At 40.8% G+C, this 17795-nt stretch overlaps 2 protein-coding genes across 3 annotated transcripts in view; both read left to right on the forward strand.

The window, feature by feature from the left end:
• LOC138675634 (E3 ubiquitin-protein ligase RNF14-like) overlaps positions 1–17795 on the forward strand; it is a 56319-nt gene that overhangs the window by 3701 nt on the left and 34823 nt on the right. For both annotated transcript variants that reach the window (XM_069764036.1, XM_069764037.1), the window contains exons 3-4: positions 9095–9246; positions 12852–13355. In XM_069764036.1, the coding sequence (XP_069620137.1) occupies positions 9095–9246; positions 12852–13355 (656 nt within the window). The remainder of the gene's footprint in view (positions 1–9094; positions 9247–12851; positions 13356–17795) is intronic.
• LOC138675633 (E3 ubiquitin-protein ligase RNF14-like) overlaps positions 1–17795 on the forward strand; it is a 137365-nt gene that overhangs the window by 3633 nt on the left and 115937 nt on the right. The window lies entirely within an intron of this gene.

Genomic DNA, 17795 nt, shown 5'->3' on the forward strand with positions numbered 1-17795 from the left:
ACAATGCCTCTAATATCACTCACAATGCCTCTAATATCACTCACAATGTCTCTAATATCACTCACAATGTCTCTAATATCACTCACAATGCCTCTAATATCACTCACAATGCCTCTAATACCACTCACAATGCCACTAATATCACTCACAATGCCTCTAATATCACTCACAATGCCACTAATATCACTCACAATGCCTCTAATATCACTCACAATGCCTCTAATATCACTCACAATGCCTCTAATATCACTCACAATGCCTCTAATATCACTCACAATGCCTCTAATATCACTCACAATGCCTCTAATACCACTCACAATGTCTCTAATATCACTCACAATGCCACTAATATCACTCACAATGCCTCTAATATCACTCACAATGTCTCTAATATCACTCACAATGCCTCTAATACCACTCACAATGCCTCTAATATCACTCACAATGTCTCTAATATCACTCACAATGCCTCTAATATCACTCACAATGCCTCTAATACCACTCACAATGTCTCTAATATCACTCACAATGCCTCTAATATCACTCACAATGCCTCTAATATCACTCACAATGCCTCTAATATCACTCACAATGTCTCTAATATCACTCACAATGCCTCTAATATCACTCACAATGCCTCTAATATCACTCACAATGCCTCTAATACCACTCACAATGTCTCTAATATCACTCACAATGCCTCTAATATCACTCACAATGCCTCTAATACCACTCACAATGTCTCTAATATCACTCACAATGTCTCTAATATCACTCACAATGCCTCTAATATCACTCACAATGCCACTAATATCACTCACAATGCCTCTAATATCACTCACAATGTCTCTAATATCACTCACAATGCCTCTAATACCACTCACAATGCCTCTAATATCACTCACAATGTCTCTAATATCACTCACAATGCCTCTAATATCACTCACAATGCCTCTAATACCACTCACAATGTCTCTAATATCACTCACAATGTCTCTAATATCACTCACAATGCCTCTAATATCACTCACAATGCCTCTAATATCACTCACAATGCCTCTAATATCACTCACAATGTCTCTAATATCACTCACAATGTCTCTAATATCACTCACAATGTCTCTAATATCACTCACAATGCCTCTAATATCACTCACAATGCCTCTAATATCACTCACAATGCCTCTAATATCACTCACAATGCCTCTAATATCACTCACAATGTCTCTAATATCACTCACAATGCCTCTAATATCACTCACAATGCCTCTAATATCACTCACAATGCCTCTAATATCACTCACAATGTCTCTAATATCACTCACAATGCCTCTAATATCACTCACAATGCCTCTAATATCACTCACAATGCCTCTAATATCACTCACAATGCCTCTAATACCACTCACAATGTCTCTAATATCACTCACAATGCCACTAATATCACTCACAATGCCTCTAATATCACTCACAATGTCTCTAATATCACTCACAATGCCACTAATATCACTCACAATGCCTCTAATACCACTCACAATGTCTCTAATATCACTCACAATGCCACTAATATCACTCACAATGCCACTAATATCACTCACAATGTCTCTAATATCACTCACAATGCCACTAATATCACTCACAATGCCTCTAATATCACTCACAATGCCTCTAATATCACTCACAATGCCTCTAATACCACTCACAATGTCTCTAATATCACTCACAATGTCTCTAATATCACTCACAATGCCACTAATATCACTCACAATGCCTCTAATATCACTCACAATGCCTCTAATATCACTCACAATGCCTCTAATATCACTCACAATGCCTCTAATATCACTCACAATGCCTCTAATACCACTCACAATGTCTCTAATATCACTCACAATGCCACTAATATCACTCACAATGCCTCTAATATCACTCACAATGTCTCTAATATCACTCACAATGCCTCTAATACCACTCACAATGCCTCTAATATCACTCACAATGTCTCTAATATCACTCACAATGCCTCTAATATCACTCACAATGCCTCTAATACCACTCACAATGTCTCTAATATCACTCACAATGTCTCTAATATCACTCACAATGTCTCTAATATCACTCACAATGCCTCTAATATCACTCACAATGCCTCTAATATCACTCACAATGTCTCTAATATCACTCACAATGTCTCTAATATCACTCACAATGCCTCTAATATCACTCACAATGCCTCTAATACCACTCACAATGCCACTAATATCACTCACAATGCCTCTAATATCACTCACAATGCCACTAATATCACTCACAATGCCTCTAATATCACTCACAATGCCTCTAATATCACTCACAATGCCTCTAATATCACTCACAATGCCTCTAATATCACTCACAATGCCTCTAATATCACTCACAATGCCTCTAATACCACTCACAATGTCTCTAATATCACTCACAATGCCACTAATATCACTCACAATGCCTCTAATATCACTCACAATGTCTCTAATATCACTCACAATGCCTCTAATACCACTCACAATGCCTCTAATATCACTCACAATGTCTCTAATATCACTCACAATGCCTCTAATATCACTCACAATGCCTCTAATACCACTCACAATGTCTCTAATATCACTCACAATGCCTCTAATATCACTCACAATGCCTCTAATATCACTCACAATGCCTCTAATATCACTCACAATGCCTCTAATATCACTCACAATGCCTCTAATACCACTCACAATGTCTCTAATATCACTCACAATGCCACTAATATCACTCACAATGCCTCTAATATCACTCACAATGTCTCTAATATCACTCACAATGCCTCTAATACCACTCACAATGCCTCTAATATCACTCACAATGTCTCTAATATCACTCACAATGCCTCTAATATCACTCACAATGCCTCTAATACCACTCACAATGTCTCTAATATCACTCACAATGCCTCTAATATCACTCACAATGCCTCTAATATCACTCACAATGTCTCTAATATCACTCACAATGCCTCTAATATCACTCACAATGCCTCTAATATCACTCACAATGTCTCTAATATCACTCACAATGTCTCTAATATCACTCACAATGCCTCTAATATCACTCACAATGCCTCTAATACCACTCACAATGCCACTAATATCACTCACAATGCCTCTAATATCACTCACAATGCCACTAATATCACTCACAATGCCTCTAATATCACTCACAATGTCTCTAATATCACTCACAATGCCACTAATATCACTCACAATGCCTCTAATACCACTCACAATGCCACTAATATCACTCACAATGCCTCTAATATCACTCACAATGCCACTAATATCACTCACAATGCCTCTAATATCACTCACAATGCCTCTAATATCACTCACAATGCCACTAATATCACTCACAATGCCTCTAATATCACTCACAATGTCTCTAATATCACTCACAATGTCTCTAATATCACTCACAATGTCTCTAATATCACTCACAATGCCTCTAATATCACTCACAATGTCTCTAATATCACTCACAATGCCTCTAATACCACTCACAATGCCTCTAATATCACTCACAATGCCTCTAATATCACTCACATTGTCTCTAATATCACTCACAATGCCTCTAATATCACTCACAATGCCTCTAATATCACTCACATTGTCTCTAATATCACTCACAATGCCTCTAATATCACTCACAATGCCTCTAATATCACTCACAATGCCTCTAATATCACTCACAATGCCTCTAATATCACTCACAATGCCTCTAATATCACTCACAATGCCACTAATATCACTCACAATGCCTCTAATATCACTCACAATGCCTCTAATATCACTCACAATGCCTCTAATATCACTCACAATGTCTCTAATATCACTCACAATGCCTCTAATATCACTCACATTGTCTCTAATATCACTCACAATGCCTCTAATATCACTCACAATGCCACTAATATCACTCACAATGCCTCTAATATCACTCACAATGCCACTAATATCACTCACAATGCCACTAATATCACTCACAATGTCTCTAATATCACTCACAATGCCACTTATATCACTCACAATGTCTCTAATATCACTCACAATGCCACTTATATCACTCACAATGCCTCTAATATCACTCACAATGCCTCTAATATCACTCACAATGCCTCTAATATCACTCACAATGCCACTAATATCACTCACAATGCCACTAATATCACTCACAATGTCTCTAATATCACTCACAATGCCACTAATATCACTCACAATGCCTCTAATATCACTCACAATGCCTCTAATATCACTCACAATGCCTCTAATATCACTCACAATGTCTCTAATATCACTCACAATGCCTCTAATATCACTCACAATGCCTCTAATATCACTCACAATGCCTCTAATATCACTCACAATGCCACTAATATCACTCACAATGCCACTAATATCACTCACAATGTCTCTAATATCACTCACAATGCCACTTATATCACTCACAATGTCTCTAATATCACTCACAATGCCACTAATATCACTCACAATGTCTCTAATATCACTCACAATGCCACTTATATCACTCACAATGCCTCTAATATCACTCACAATGCCACTTATATCACTCACAATGCCTCTAATATCACTCACAATGCCACTAATATCACTCACAATGCCTCTAATATCATTCACAATGTCTCTAATATCACTCACAATGCCTCTAATATCACTCACAATGCCTCTAATATCACTCACAATGTCTCTAATATCACTCACAATGCCTCTAATATCACTCACAATGCCTCTAATATCACTCACAATGCCTCTAATATCACTCACAATGCCACTAATATCACTCACAATGCCACTAATATCACTCACAATGTCTCTAATATCACTCACAATGCCACTAATATCACTCACAATGTCTCTAATATCACTCACAATGCCACTTATATCACTCACAATGCCTCTAATATCACTCACAATGCCACTTATATCACTCACAATGCCTCTAATATCACTCACAATGCCACTAATATCACTCACAATGCCTCTAATATCATTCACAATGTCTCTAATATCACTCACAATGCCTCTAATATCACTCACAATGCCACTTATATCACTCACAATGCCTCTAATATCACTCACAATGCCTCTAATATCACTCACAATGCCACTAATATCACTCACAATGCCTCTAATATCACTCACAATGCCTCATATATCACTCACAATGCCACTTATATCACTCACAATGCCTCTAATATCACTCACAATTCCACTTATATCACTCACAATGCCTCTAATATCACTCACAATGCCTCTAATATCACTCACAATGCCTCATATATCACTCACAATGCCACTTATATCACTCACAATGCCTCTAATATCACTCACAATGCCACTTATATCACTCACAATGCCTCTAATATCACTCACAATGCCTCTAATATCACTCACAATGCCTCTAATATCACTCACAATGTCTCTAATATCACTCACAATGTCTCTAATATCACTCACAATGCCTCTAATATCACTCACAATGCCTCTAATATCACTCACATTGTCTCTAATATCACTCACAATGCCTCTAATATCACTCACAATGCCACTAATATCACTCACATTGTCTCTAATATCACTCACAATGCCTCTAATATCACTCACAATGCCTCTAATATCACTCACATTGTCTCTAATATCACTCACAATGCCTCTAATATCACTCACAATGCCACTTATGTCACTCACAATTCCACTTACATCACTCACACTGCTTCTAATATCACTCACAATGCCTCTAATATCACTCACAATGCCACTTATATCACTCACACTGCCTCGTATATCACTCACAATGCCTCTTATATCACTCACAATGCCTCTAATATCACTCACAATGCCTCTAATATCACTCACAATGCCACTTATATCACTCACACTGCCTCGTATATCACTCACAATGCCTCTTATATCACTCACAATGCCTCTAATATCACTCACAATGCCTCTAATATCACTCACAATGCCTCTAATATCACTCACAATGCCTCTAATATCACTCACAATGCCTCTAATATCACTCACAATGCCACTAATATCACTCACAATGCCTCTAATATCACTCACAATGCCACTTATATCACTCACACTGCCTCGTATATCACTCACATTGCCACTTATATCACTCACAATGCCTCTAATATCACTCACAATGCCTCTAATATCACTCACTATACCTCATATGTAATTCACAGTGCCACTTATATCACTCACAATGCCTCTTATATCACTCACAATGCCACTTATATCACTCACAATGCCTCTTATATCACTCACAATGCCTCTTATATGTCTCACAATGCCTCTTGTATGTCTCACAATGCTACTTACATCACTCGCAATGCCTCGTATATATCACTCACAATGCCTCGTATATCACTCACAATGCCACTTATATCACTCACAATGCCTCTTGTATGTCTCACAATGCTACTTACATCACTCGCAATGCCTCGTATATATCACTCACATGCCACTTATATCACTCACTATACCTCATATATCACTCACAGTGCCACTTATATCACTCACAATGCCTCTTATATCACTCACAATGCCTTGTATATCACTCACAATGCCACTTATATCACTCACAATGCCTCGTATATCACTCACAATGCCACTTATATCACTCACAATGGCACTTATATGTCTCACAATGCCTCTAATATCACTCACAATGCCTCATATATCACTCACAATGGCACTTATATCATTCACAATGCCTCATACATATCACTCACAATGCCACTTATATCACTCACTATACCTCATATATCACTCATAATGCCTCTTATATGTCTCACAATGCCTCTTATATGTCTCACAATGCCTCTTATATCACTCACAATGGCACTTATATTACTCACAATAGCTCATATATAACTCACAATGCCTCTTATATCACTCACAATGCCTCATATATCACTCACAATGGCACTTATATCATTCACAATGCCTCATATCACTCAATGCCTCGTATATATCACTCACAATGCCTCTTATATCACTCACAATGACACTATTGTCACTACGTTTGATATGACTCTGACAATACTTTATGCCAGCCACTAGGTTCCTCATGTTGCATAACCCTAGCCAGCACTTACTCCTGTAGACGAGAATTATTCTCTTTGAAGTGTTGCTTTTGCATCCACATGTTAGGACGAAAGTACGTGTATCGCGTGCCTGGTGCTAATGATTACAGAGACAGCTGGCGTGCATTATACGCACCTACTGATATCATTTATTGAGTTTACTAAATAACATGTAACTAGGCGCAGTGGTTAGCACAGCAACCTTGCAGTGCTGGAGTCCTGGGTTCAAATTCCACCAAGGACAACATCTGCAAAGAGTTTGTATGTTCTCTCCGTGTTTGCGTGGGTTTCCTCTGGGTTCTCCGGTTTCCTCCCACATTCCAAAGACATACTGATAGGGAATTTAGATTGTGAGCCCCATTAGGGACAGCAATGATAATGTCTGTAAAGCGCTGCGGAATATGTTAGCGCTATATGAAAATAAAGATTATTATTAACTAAGATTTGACATGTGTATTGAAACGAAGAGTATAAAAATAGTAACTAATGTGAGGCAGTGACCGATGTTACAGGTAGGGGTCACTGTGTGTTCTCCCCAGGTTGTGCATGGAGACAGATGAAGGCCATAGGAGTGCATAGCAGTCACGGGAGGTGGCTGCAATACAGACTAGAAAAAAATGAAAGTGTTAGTCTTGGACATGCTAGTGTCCAAGGCAGATGTAGGGAAACCTGCTCTGGGATATTGTGTTGTGAAACAGATTGCAGGATGGTAGTCGTGCAGTTTGTTTAATTTCAGGCCTGGGTTTTCCATGTGGCTGAAGGCTACAGGTTTCTTTGGTAAAAGCCCCGCAGTAAAGGGTTTTGGGTGTCAGTGTCAGGTGTAATGTTAGTGTGAGACTGGTGTTTGGCGAGTGCAGAGCAGGAGGCACTGCGGAGCGCTGGCTGTGTGTGAAGTGACACAAGCAAGCGGAGCAGAACAGTCAAGGCAGCTGAAAGGTCTGGGACTCACAGTGTACACAGCGGTGCAGACGCCCACGTCAACTGGTTAAAGGAAGATATGGTTCCCGGGTTCGATCCGGAGGATATCATGGACTGTGTTGTGCTGTGAGTAAAGAGACATTAACATGGAAGTGCAGTCGCCCACGGTAACTGGTCAAAGGGAGGTCCAGCGTGTTTAGTGACTGTAGTCTAAATAATGCCATGTAATATGTAGTGCTGTGAAATGGACACTAATATTATATGCGCTTGTGTGTGAATTGGACATTTAATGCCGTGAAGTAACACATTAAAGAGATTTTGTGTTGGAACTTTGTGGGTCACTGCACAAGTGTGCTACTGCTGCATTACACTAAGTATTGATAAGTGCACCATCAGATGTGTGATGGTTGTATAATTTAAGGCTATGTTCACACGTTGTGTTTCTGCTGCATTTTTTATGCCAATTTTAAGCTGTGTTTTACAGCACCAGCAAAAGATATGAGATTTCCAAAATCTCATGCACACACATTGGTTTTGACTGAATTGGAAAACTTCATCATGCCACTTCTTTCAGCATATTTGCAACATTTTGTTACCTATAGAAAACAATGAATAAGTGCAAAAACTAAGCCAAAAATGCAGGTATCAGGGTTTTCTGCGTTTTTTGTGCAAAAACCTAAGGACTTTGCATAATATTTTTTAGGGGGGGGCACTAAACTTTATCAGCATGCACAAGAGACAACAAAAAGGAGCAAAAAAATGCACAGCAAAACCTGCTAATGGTAAGCAGCTTCTTTACTGCCAAGAGAGCACAGCAAAAAAGCGACGTGTGAACATAGCCTAAAAGAGGATGTTTTGTTACCTAAATAAGTATACATCTTTGTTTTGCATAAGCCATATAGATTATATTTAAGAAAATGAATGAAATATTCTGTCATATATTCTATAATTTAAATGCTAAAAATTATTTTGTTCTTATATTTTCTGCAGGCAACAGTGCAACAAACTCTCTTGTGGACAACTTTGAAAACGCTGTGTCCTTTCTGCCACCCATTGTGCTGAACTTTGAACTTCCCCCAGATTACCCATCCACTGCGCCCCCGAACTTTACACTAAGCTGCAAGTGGCTTTCACCAAGACAGGTTACTTTTCATTTATTATACTAACAGGCTGTTTATATGAAGGGGTGGTCTCTTAGGCCTCTTGTAAGCAGAGTTTCTATAGAAGAAATACATCCAAAATTCACTTTAAAAAAAAAAAGAACTCGGATTGTTGGGAGAAAAATAGTCACACAGACATGGCATACCCCATTATTTGTAACTTTTTATATGCCCAAAAAATGTTATATACTCTCTATTAGATCACACAAAACATATTTTTCTGCTGTTCAAATCACATGAGATCTGCTGGTGAATTAATTCATTTGCTGGCTGGTGAATGGTGATGGCATCACTGCAAGTGCCGGCTGAATCCAGTAGATGTGTATCACTGACTTTGGTATTTTTGAGAAATTCAAGTCCCTTGGCAACTTTACATTTACCGGAGACAACCTTTTTACATGAACCCCTACAATGATGATATCAGCCGCTGACATGTGGGGCTCATATTACTTGTGTACATGCAGCTGAATTATGTAGTGCTGCCCTACTATCTCCCAATAACATAATAAGAAATCATTCACCCCCAGTTTACAATCACAGATTAACCCCCTCCACCATTATGTCATAACTTATTATAATAAAGCAATAAAATAATCATTTAATAAATGGATAAGTAATCGCACACTTCTGTTACATAGTGATATAATAGATCCGCTCTTGGAAATCACCACCCTCTCCCAACCACAGGATTCAGAGCACTGGTGCCTGCCACTGTGCCGTGCGCACACAATGGCAGCAGCGCCCAATATTCTTTGCGTTGTCAGTCAGAAGAGTTTTTTACAATATTCAGACTCAGGCGGTGCATCACATGCTAGTACATTACACATTTGCACATGACGTGTACACATATACATAGTACAAACGCATACCCATGAATTTAAAAAATATATAACACATGCATACCCACAATGACATTTTTATTATGCACTTCTTCAAACGATTTTTTTGCTCGTTCATTCATACATGTAGAAGGCAATACTTTTTTAATTTTACATAAGCCTCACCACACGAGGTTTTGCTTTTTTACTAAACCAGCTGCTTTTTTATGTGCCATTTTGCCATGAAAAAAAAAATACTAAGTGACCTATTACTGCCAAACTAGAGAGTTTTGACAAAAAAAAGAAGTTAAAAGGGAAAATTATGGAAATAATAATAGTTTAGCTTAACTCCTTCCTTCAATTTGAATCCATTAAATGCATAAAATAGTGCAATTGTGGGCAAGGATACTAGAAGATAATCCTAGTTATACACACTCCTCAACATTAAAATTGCAACTACAAAGAAGAGAATTCATGGTTTTATGAAAATCACTAGATGTATATACATGTTAGTTATATGCTTAAGGGAAGGACGGGATAAACACTAGTTGATCCCACTACAACTAAAGATAGATGGGATAGACAAACAAGGGGAACTCTTATTTTGAGTAGACTCAGAGATGTAACACAGATGTCCTCCAAACACCAAAGAGGAAGATAGCTGACTGCTAAAGCTCCAAGCTTCAACAGGGGGAAATTGAAGTATCACCGGCGATTCCCAGCAGCAGTCTGGGAGTCTATTAACACCCTGGTCCAGATGTGTCAATTAGAGCTGGAGAAAGATTGCCACTTGGTCAAAGAGTCAGAAGGGTTAAGAAGGTGTCTGCAAAGGCAACACAGAGATCTTCTGCAGCTAGATGCAGCGCGACTGTCTTTAGCTTCTGACATACTCGTGACACTATGGTAGCACATTTAGGTCCCAGAAACTGCTTGCAGTAGCACGAGCACACGTGCACGAGCATGAGCACACGTGGGTTGACATTGTTGCTTTGACAAAAACGGCTCTTGAGGCGCTTTCATGTTCACTTGTGAAGGCCTATTAATGGGATTGCCCACATGGTCTCCAGATTCTCACGAGCAATCATTTTGTTCAAAACAAAAGCAGGACTCACCTCTGTAGAGGATAGATCGCCATTCCAGCCTCCATCCCTTTAGTCTTCATTCCAGCTACACTAACAGCTCAACGTTACATTGAATTGGTTGTAGAACCAGTGGTAAAGCCACTTCACCAAAGTGTTCCAGGAACTGTTTCTCACAATGACAATGCCAGGCCGCATGTTTCTAGTGCTACCGTGAGCAGGTTGTGAAACCTGTGTTAACTTAGCCTGCAGGGTATCCAGACTTGTCTCACATCAAGCACATTTGGGATGTTATTGATTGGCAGTTGCAAAAGGAGCTGTCAGCTGCGGATCTTGATGATTTGACAATTACATTGAGTCTAATATAACATTTCGCAGGCCACTATATCCTCATTGATAGAATGCCTAGGCTTATAAGTGTGTGTATTTCTCCTTGTAGTGCTCATACTCGATACTAAATAAATCAAGATATTTTGAACATTTTGTTTCCATTGTTTAATCTTTTTCATATATCGTTAACATATCTATTGATTCTGTGATTTCCATAATTCCACAAATTTCCCTTCTGAGTCTTGCAATTTTCAATGTTGAGGAGTGTATCAACATTGGATTGACTTCACACAGATCATGAGGATACTTGTATATCCACTTGTGCAGTGGCAGACATATCAATGGTGCAGTGTGTGCAGTTGCACAAGGGCCCAAGTGTTAAGGGGGCCCATGACCACCTTCAAATCTACAAGCAAGTTTTGTCACAGACACAAAGAGGGACCCATTTACTGTTCTTTCACAGGGGCCTTCTGTTTGTGTGCCACTGCACTTGAAGGTCACTTTCTCTTAAAACTGTGCATTTAAATGAGTAAGTGAAGTCCAAGTAGCGAAGACTTCATTCTCTAAAGTTTTATATAAACAACACAATTAGAAATTGGTTTGAATCTACCAGCCAAGGATACAGAAATCATTTGGGTAAAAATCTCAAAATAAGTCCATTGACTATAGCACCCTTTGCTCGATAAGCAAAGAACATGTTTACCCATATTTTTATGGTTTTCTGAAGGTCTCCATACCTTGGCATCTGCAGTTTGCCAGATGCTGAGGCTTGTCCTGTTGCATATAGCAACTCATTGCTGGGACTTTACAATTTACTTCTTTGATGACCAGCAAAAGAAATTTCCAGTGCATTATAGAAAAATCAATAAGGTTAGAGCTAGCGGAGTTTATATAATAATTGAGGTCAGTCCAGTATGTTTCAAGGTCTGGAAACAGTGCGCCACCAGCAGCAATGATGATAAAACAAGGATAGGGATGATAGCTGTACAACTAGGCACAAACGTTGGCGTCCCATTATAAATAGTCTAGGACAGGCATCTTTAGTTTTTATTCTTTAATGCTTCATTGGTATTCAATTAAAAAAATAATCTCTCAAACCCAATTGGACACATTTACTCATACTATCATTTTAGTGTAGGGTGCACCATATAGGATGTAGGAATACAGGTAGCTGTATCATTGTGCCAGCCATAGCTAGACTGAGGAGGTAGGCCTTTCTATACCTATTTTTACCCATGAGAATGAAAATTCATATTGAGTTAACTACATAAGTGTACATGCCCCAAGTATTCTTAATTTAATATTATATTTGTACTTATTATGCTTATTTTAATCCAAATTTTGATTTTTATTATTTCAGCTCACTCTGTTATGTCAGCATTTAGATGATCTATGGGAGGAGAACAGTGGATGTGTTGTCTTGTTCCCATGGATTCAGTTTCTGAAGGAAGAGACTCTTGATTTCTTGAACATAAAATCTCCATATGAAATTGAGCTGTCTAGCAATGGCTTACAGAACCGTATGGAACCCCCTGAAAAGACCCCTACAGATGGGGTCTTATTGGAAAGAGGATCATTTGATAAACGGGCCATACAGGACGTGCAGTCAGTGTCTGCCCTGGTCAAGTGCATCTTGGTCTTCAATGAAGCTCAGGAGAAGAAGGTTTTTGAGAGCAAACCGTTCTTATGCAATATCTGTTTTATGGAGAAGCTGGGCAGTGAGTGCACCCACTTTAAGGACTGCCAGCATGTGTACTGTAACTGCTGTCTCAAAGACTACTTTGAAATACAGATTAAGGACGGACAAGTTCATGCACTAAACTGCCCTGAACCAAAGTGCAAATCTGTTGCAACACCAGCTCAGGTAAGTGAGGTCTCGGTGAGGCTCATTAGTTAAAAATTGGAGCGTTTTAGTAAAAGATTTGCATTTTATACCTAGCATAGCTTCACTGCAGATAACGTAGCCTTAGGTTAAGTTTCCACAATGAGGTTTTGATGGTGCACATTTTGGCTGTCAGTGTCTTAAGGTACCTTCACACATAACGATATCGTTAACGATATCGTTGCTTTTTGTGACGTAGCAACGATATCGTTAAGGAAATCGTTCTGTGTGACAGCGACCAACGATCAGGCCCCTGCTGGGAGATCGTTGGTCGCTGAGGAAAGTCCAGAACTTTATTTCGTCGCTGGACTCCCTGCAGACATCGCTGGATCGGCGTGTGTGACACCGATCCGGCGATGTCTTCACTGGTAACCAGGGTAAACATCGGGTTACTAAGCGCAGGGCCGCGCTTAGTAACCCGGTGTTTACCCTGGTTACCAGCGTAAAAGTAAAAAAAACAAACACTACATACTTACCTACCGCTGTCTGTCCCCGGCGCTGTGCTTCTCTGCACTCCTCCTGCACTGGCTGTGAGCGTCGGTCAGCCGGAAAGCAGAGCGGTGACGTCACCGCTCTGCTTTCCGGCCGCTGTGCTCACAGCCAGTGGAGTGCAGAGAAGCAGAGCGCCGGGGACAGACAGCGGTAGGTAAGTATGTAGTGTTTGTTTTTTTTACTTTTACGCTGGTAACCAGGGTAAACACCGGGTTACTAAGCGTTGCCCTGCGCTTAGTAACCCGATGTTTACCCTGGTCACCCGGGGACCTCGGGACCGTTGGTCGCTGTAGAGCGGTCTGTGTGACAGCTCTCCAGCGACCAAACAGCGACGCTGCAGCGATCGACATCGTTGTCGGTATCGCTGCAGCGTTGCTGAGTGTGAAGGTACCTTTACAGTCTTAGACCGGCCTCACACTCCGCATATAAAAATACGGTCCGTTATTTACGACCGTAATACGCAGAAAAGTCCCCAAAATAGTCATCTGTATGTCATCCATAGGCAGGGTGTGTCAGTGTATTTTGCGCATGGCATCCTCCGTATGTAATCCGAATAGCATCCGTACTGCGAGATTTTCTCGCAGGCTTGCAAAACCGACATACGGACATACAATGGATCCATGGGCTCAAAAAATCGTAAATATATATATATATATATAATATATATATCATACAGCGCTGGATAGCTTAAAAGCCAGTAATTCAATTGCTGGCTTTTCCTATCTCCGTCTCAAACCCGACATATGAGACATGGTTTACATACAGTAAACCATCTCATATCCCTTTTTTTGCATATTCCACACTACTAATGTTAGCAGTGTGTATGTGCAAAATTTGGGCGCTCTAGCTATTAAATTAAAGGGTTAAATCGCTGAAAAATTGGCGTGGGCTCCCGCACAATTTTCTCCGCCAGAGTGGTAAAGCCAGTGACTGAGGGCAGATATTAATAGCCTGGAGAGGGTCCATGGTTATTGCCCCCCCTGGCTAAAAACATCTGCCCCCAGCCACCCCAGAAAAGGCAAATCTGGAAGATGCGCCTATTCTGGCACTTGGCCACTCTCTTCCCATTCCCTTGTAGCGGTGGGATATGGGGTAATGAAGTGTTAATGTCACATTGCTATTGTAAGGTGACATTAAGCCAGATTAATAATGGAGAGGCGTCAATTATGACACCTATCCATTATTAATCCAATAGTATGAAATGGTTAATAAAACACACACACTTTATTACAAAGTATTTTAATGAAATAAATACACAGGTTGTTGTAATATTTTATTATACTGATAATCCACCTGAAGACTCTTGTCACCTGGAACAAATGTAAACAAAACAAACAACAATATTCCATACCTTCCGAAGATCAGTCTCGTCCCACGCTGTAAATCCATCTGAAAGGGTTAACTAATTTTACAAGCAGAAGCCTGCTAATGCAGCCGCCCCTGCCTGTAAAAACCCAGCAAATGAATGGAATGTAGGTGAATGACCTGTAGTTACCTCGAGTTGCGGTGTTGCGCCCTCTGCTGGATGTCCTCATATGAACTCGAGCGTGGGAAAATATTCTGAAAAAACCTCAGCGTCAAAAATATGATAAAGAACGTAACAAAAAAAGTAACCTTACTTACTAGATGCAAAAATCTGCAACATGAAAAACTCACCAAATGCTCATCATGGGAACATAGCTAAAGCTGTCAAAATTTAGCCCCACTGCTCTCCCCCCACCTTTCTACCCATTTTAACCCCTTCCCAGCATGCACCAAAAATATACTGCTCTGCAGGAGCTGCGCTCCCACAAACATCAGTTATGTATGGCAGGGCGATCGCACAGCCTCACGCTGAGCACCGTGGCGATTGCGTGTGGGTGTCAGCTCTCACACAGCAACGCCCACGATCAGTGCTAAAACCGATCGCGGGCTTTTAACCCCTCTGATGCCGCTGTCAGTAGTGACAGTGTCATAAAGGAGTATCGTGCAGGGAATCAGTTCCCTACGCGCTTCCATCAGGTAAACGCGATGCGATCACGTTGTTCTGATGGTATCCATGGAGACCCCCGGCTGCAAGATGGCAGTTGATTCCTTCCGTCCAGTTGTCCATTATTTTATCTCTTGATTGGGTTTGCATGGGCAGAAACACACTGTGTGTGACCAGCACCGTTTTGCCAATTTCTCTTTCCTTTGGTTGTTCTTATCATTAATAAACTATTTTTGTACTACATATTTTCTCTATTGTTTATTTACTCTTTGACCCTGTAGTTCGGTGTTTTCTTCTCCTTTGCTTCTTGTATTTACCAAATGGTCTGCCATTCTCTCCACAGCAAGCATTGTAGTATATACTATTATACATTTATATGGTATATATATATCTATATATATTCTCTTTGCTTGTGAAGTGTGCAATCTTTCATAGTTATTCCATTGCAGACATATTCAAATATGTTGTCTTAGGAGAGCAGCATGTGAAATCTCTGCTAATAATGCAAGAGGCTATTTCTGGGCGTTTTTTCTCTAGGAATGAGCGCTCTCACTCTTCCCTCCCAGATGCTGTCAATCACAACTCAGCAGCATCTGAGACTGCTAAATGAGATATGTGGAACTGTGATTGGCAGTGTCTGGGAGGGGTGAAGGTCCACACTCCCTAAGAACACTGTAAAGAAATGCCCAGTTGAACTGTAAGGCCAGAGTCACACTACAGTGAGATACGGCCGAGTCTCGCAGGTTAAAAACAAGCTCTGGCGCCGGCACTCCGGAGCAGAGCGTGCAGCTCCATGTATTGCCATGTGCCGCATGCTCCGCTCCGGAGTGCCGGTGCCAGAGCTTGGTTTTAACCTGCGAGACTCGGCCATATCTCGCTGTGTGTGATCCTGGCCTAAAGGGGAGATTTTACATTTTGTGCTCCTAAGGCAACAAATTGGGTGCAGTGACACAGTGGAAAATCGACAAAGGTAATACATTCAGGGGAGCGCAGGGATTTTTCCAAGGTATTTAACTCAATTTTTTTTTTTTAGCAAGTGATATGTCCTCTTTAGTGCGGCGCCCCCAAGGGCTAGGGGATTACTCGGTACCGGGCCCTTCGGTTCTCTTCGGGGATGTCACGGTGGCAGACCCGGTCCGTGGCCCTCGGGAGGTCCATTGATAAGATGGGGAAAGGTCTTTAAAGGGATAATGTTCGTGACGCCACCTGTGGTATTCGGTCAGGGTGACCGACGCTGCTTAGGGGTCCGCTGGGGTGATGTTGTGGCAGCTAGATGGTATACCTTCCCACAGATGAAGTACCGTATGTCCCCAGGGCTTCCCAGAGTGTAAATGGTGGATGGTGGATGATTTAAGGCGCAGTGAATAACGAGGACACAAGGTTGCAGTCTCTTTACCTTTACTGAAGGCTTCAGCATCCACAGTCCAGGGTAGGGACCACAAGGTAGGCAGAGTCCGACCGGTCTGAAGGCAAATCCAGAGTCCCCTTATCCAGGTGTCTGGAGAAACGGGGTCAGTGGGTGCTCTCATCCGCTGGCCCGGCTGTCTTTAGCAAGACTGCATGGACCACGGCTCATACCACTGAATGCCCGCTCTATCTCCCAGTGGGCAATACACTAAACAGACAACACAGGGTTAAGGTAAAACAGTGTGGAAATACTTTATTGAACCACAGCACACAATAGCAAACAGAACAATCCCAACATGGCTGGAATTGCTTGATTACATGGGCGCATATAAAAGATCACTGCGTCTCCACGTATTTCCAGTATGACATGATGTCAGAGCTCCCAGGGTCGCTACTTCATCTGTGGATGCACGCACAGAGAAGAGGTAACGACAAGCATAGTGAGATGACCAAGAACTGTCCATAGAGTCTATACAAGGTTCAAAGCCAGTTGACACGAGAGTCATCACCTGGCTTATCTGACCATCTCCATGGAACCAGGCGACCAGCGGGTC

This window comes from Ranitomeya imitator, chromosome 4 (genome assembly GCF_032444005.1).
Source record: "Ranitomeya imitator isolate aRanImi1 chromosome 4, aRanImi1.pri, whole genome shotgun sequence".
Lineage (NCBI taxonomy): Eukaryota > Metazoa > Chordata > Amphibia > Anura > Dendrobatidae > Ranitomeya > Ranitomeya imitator.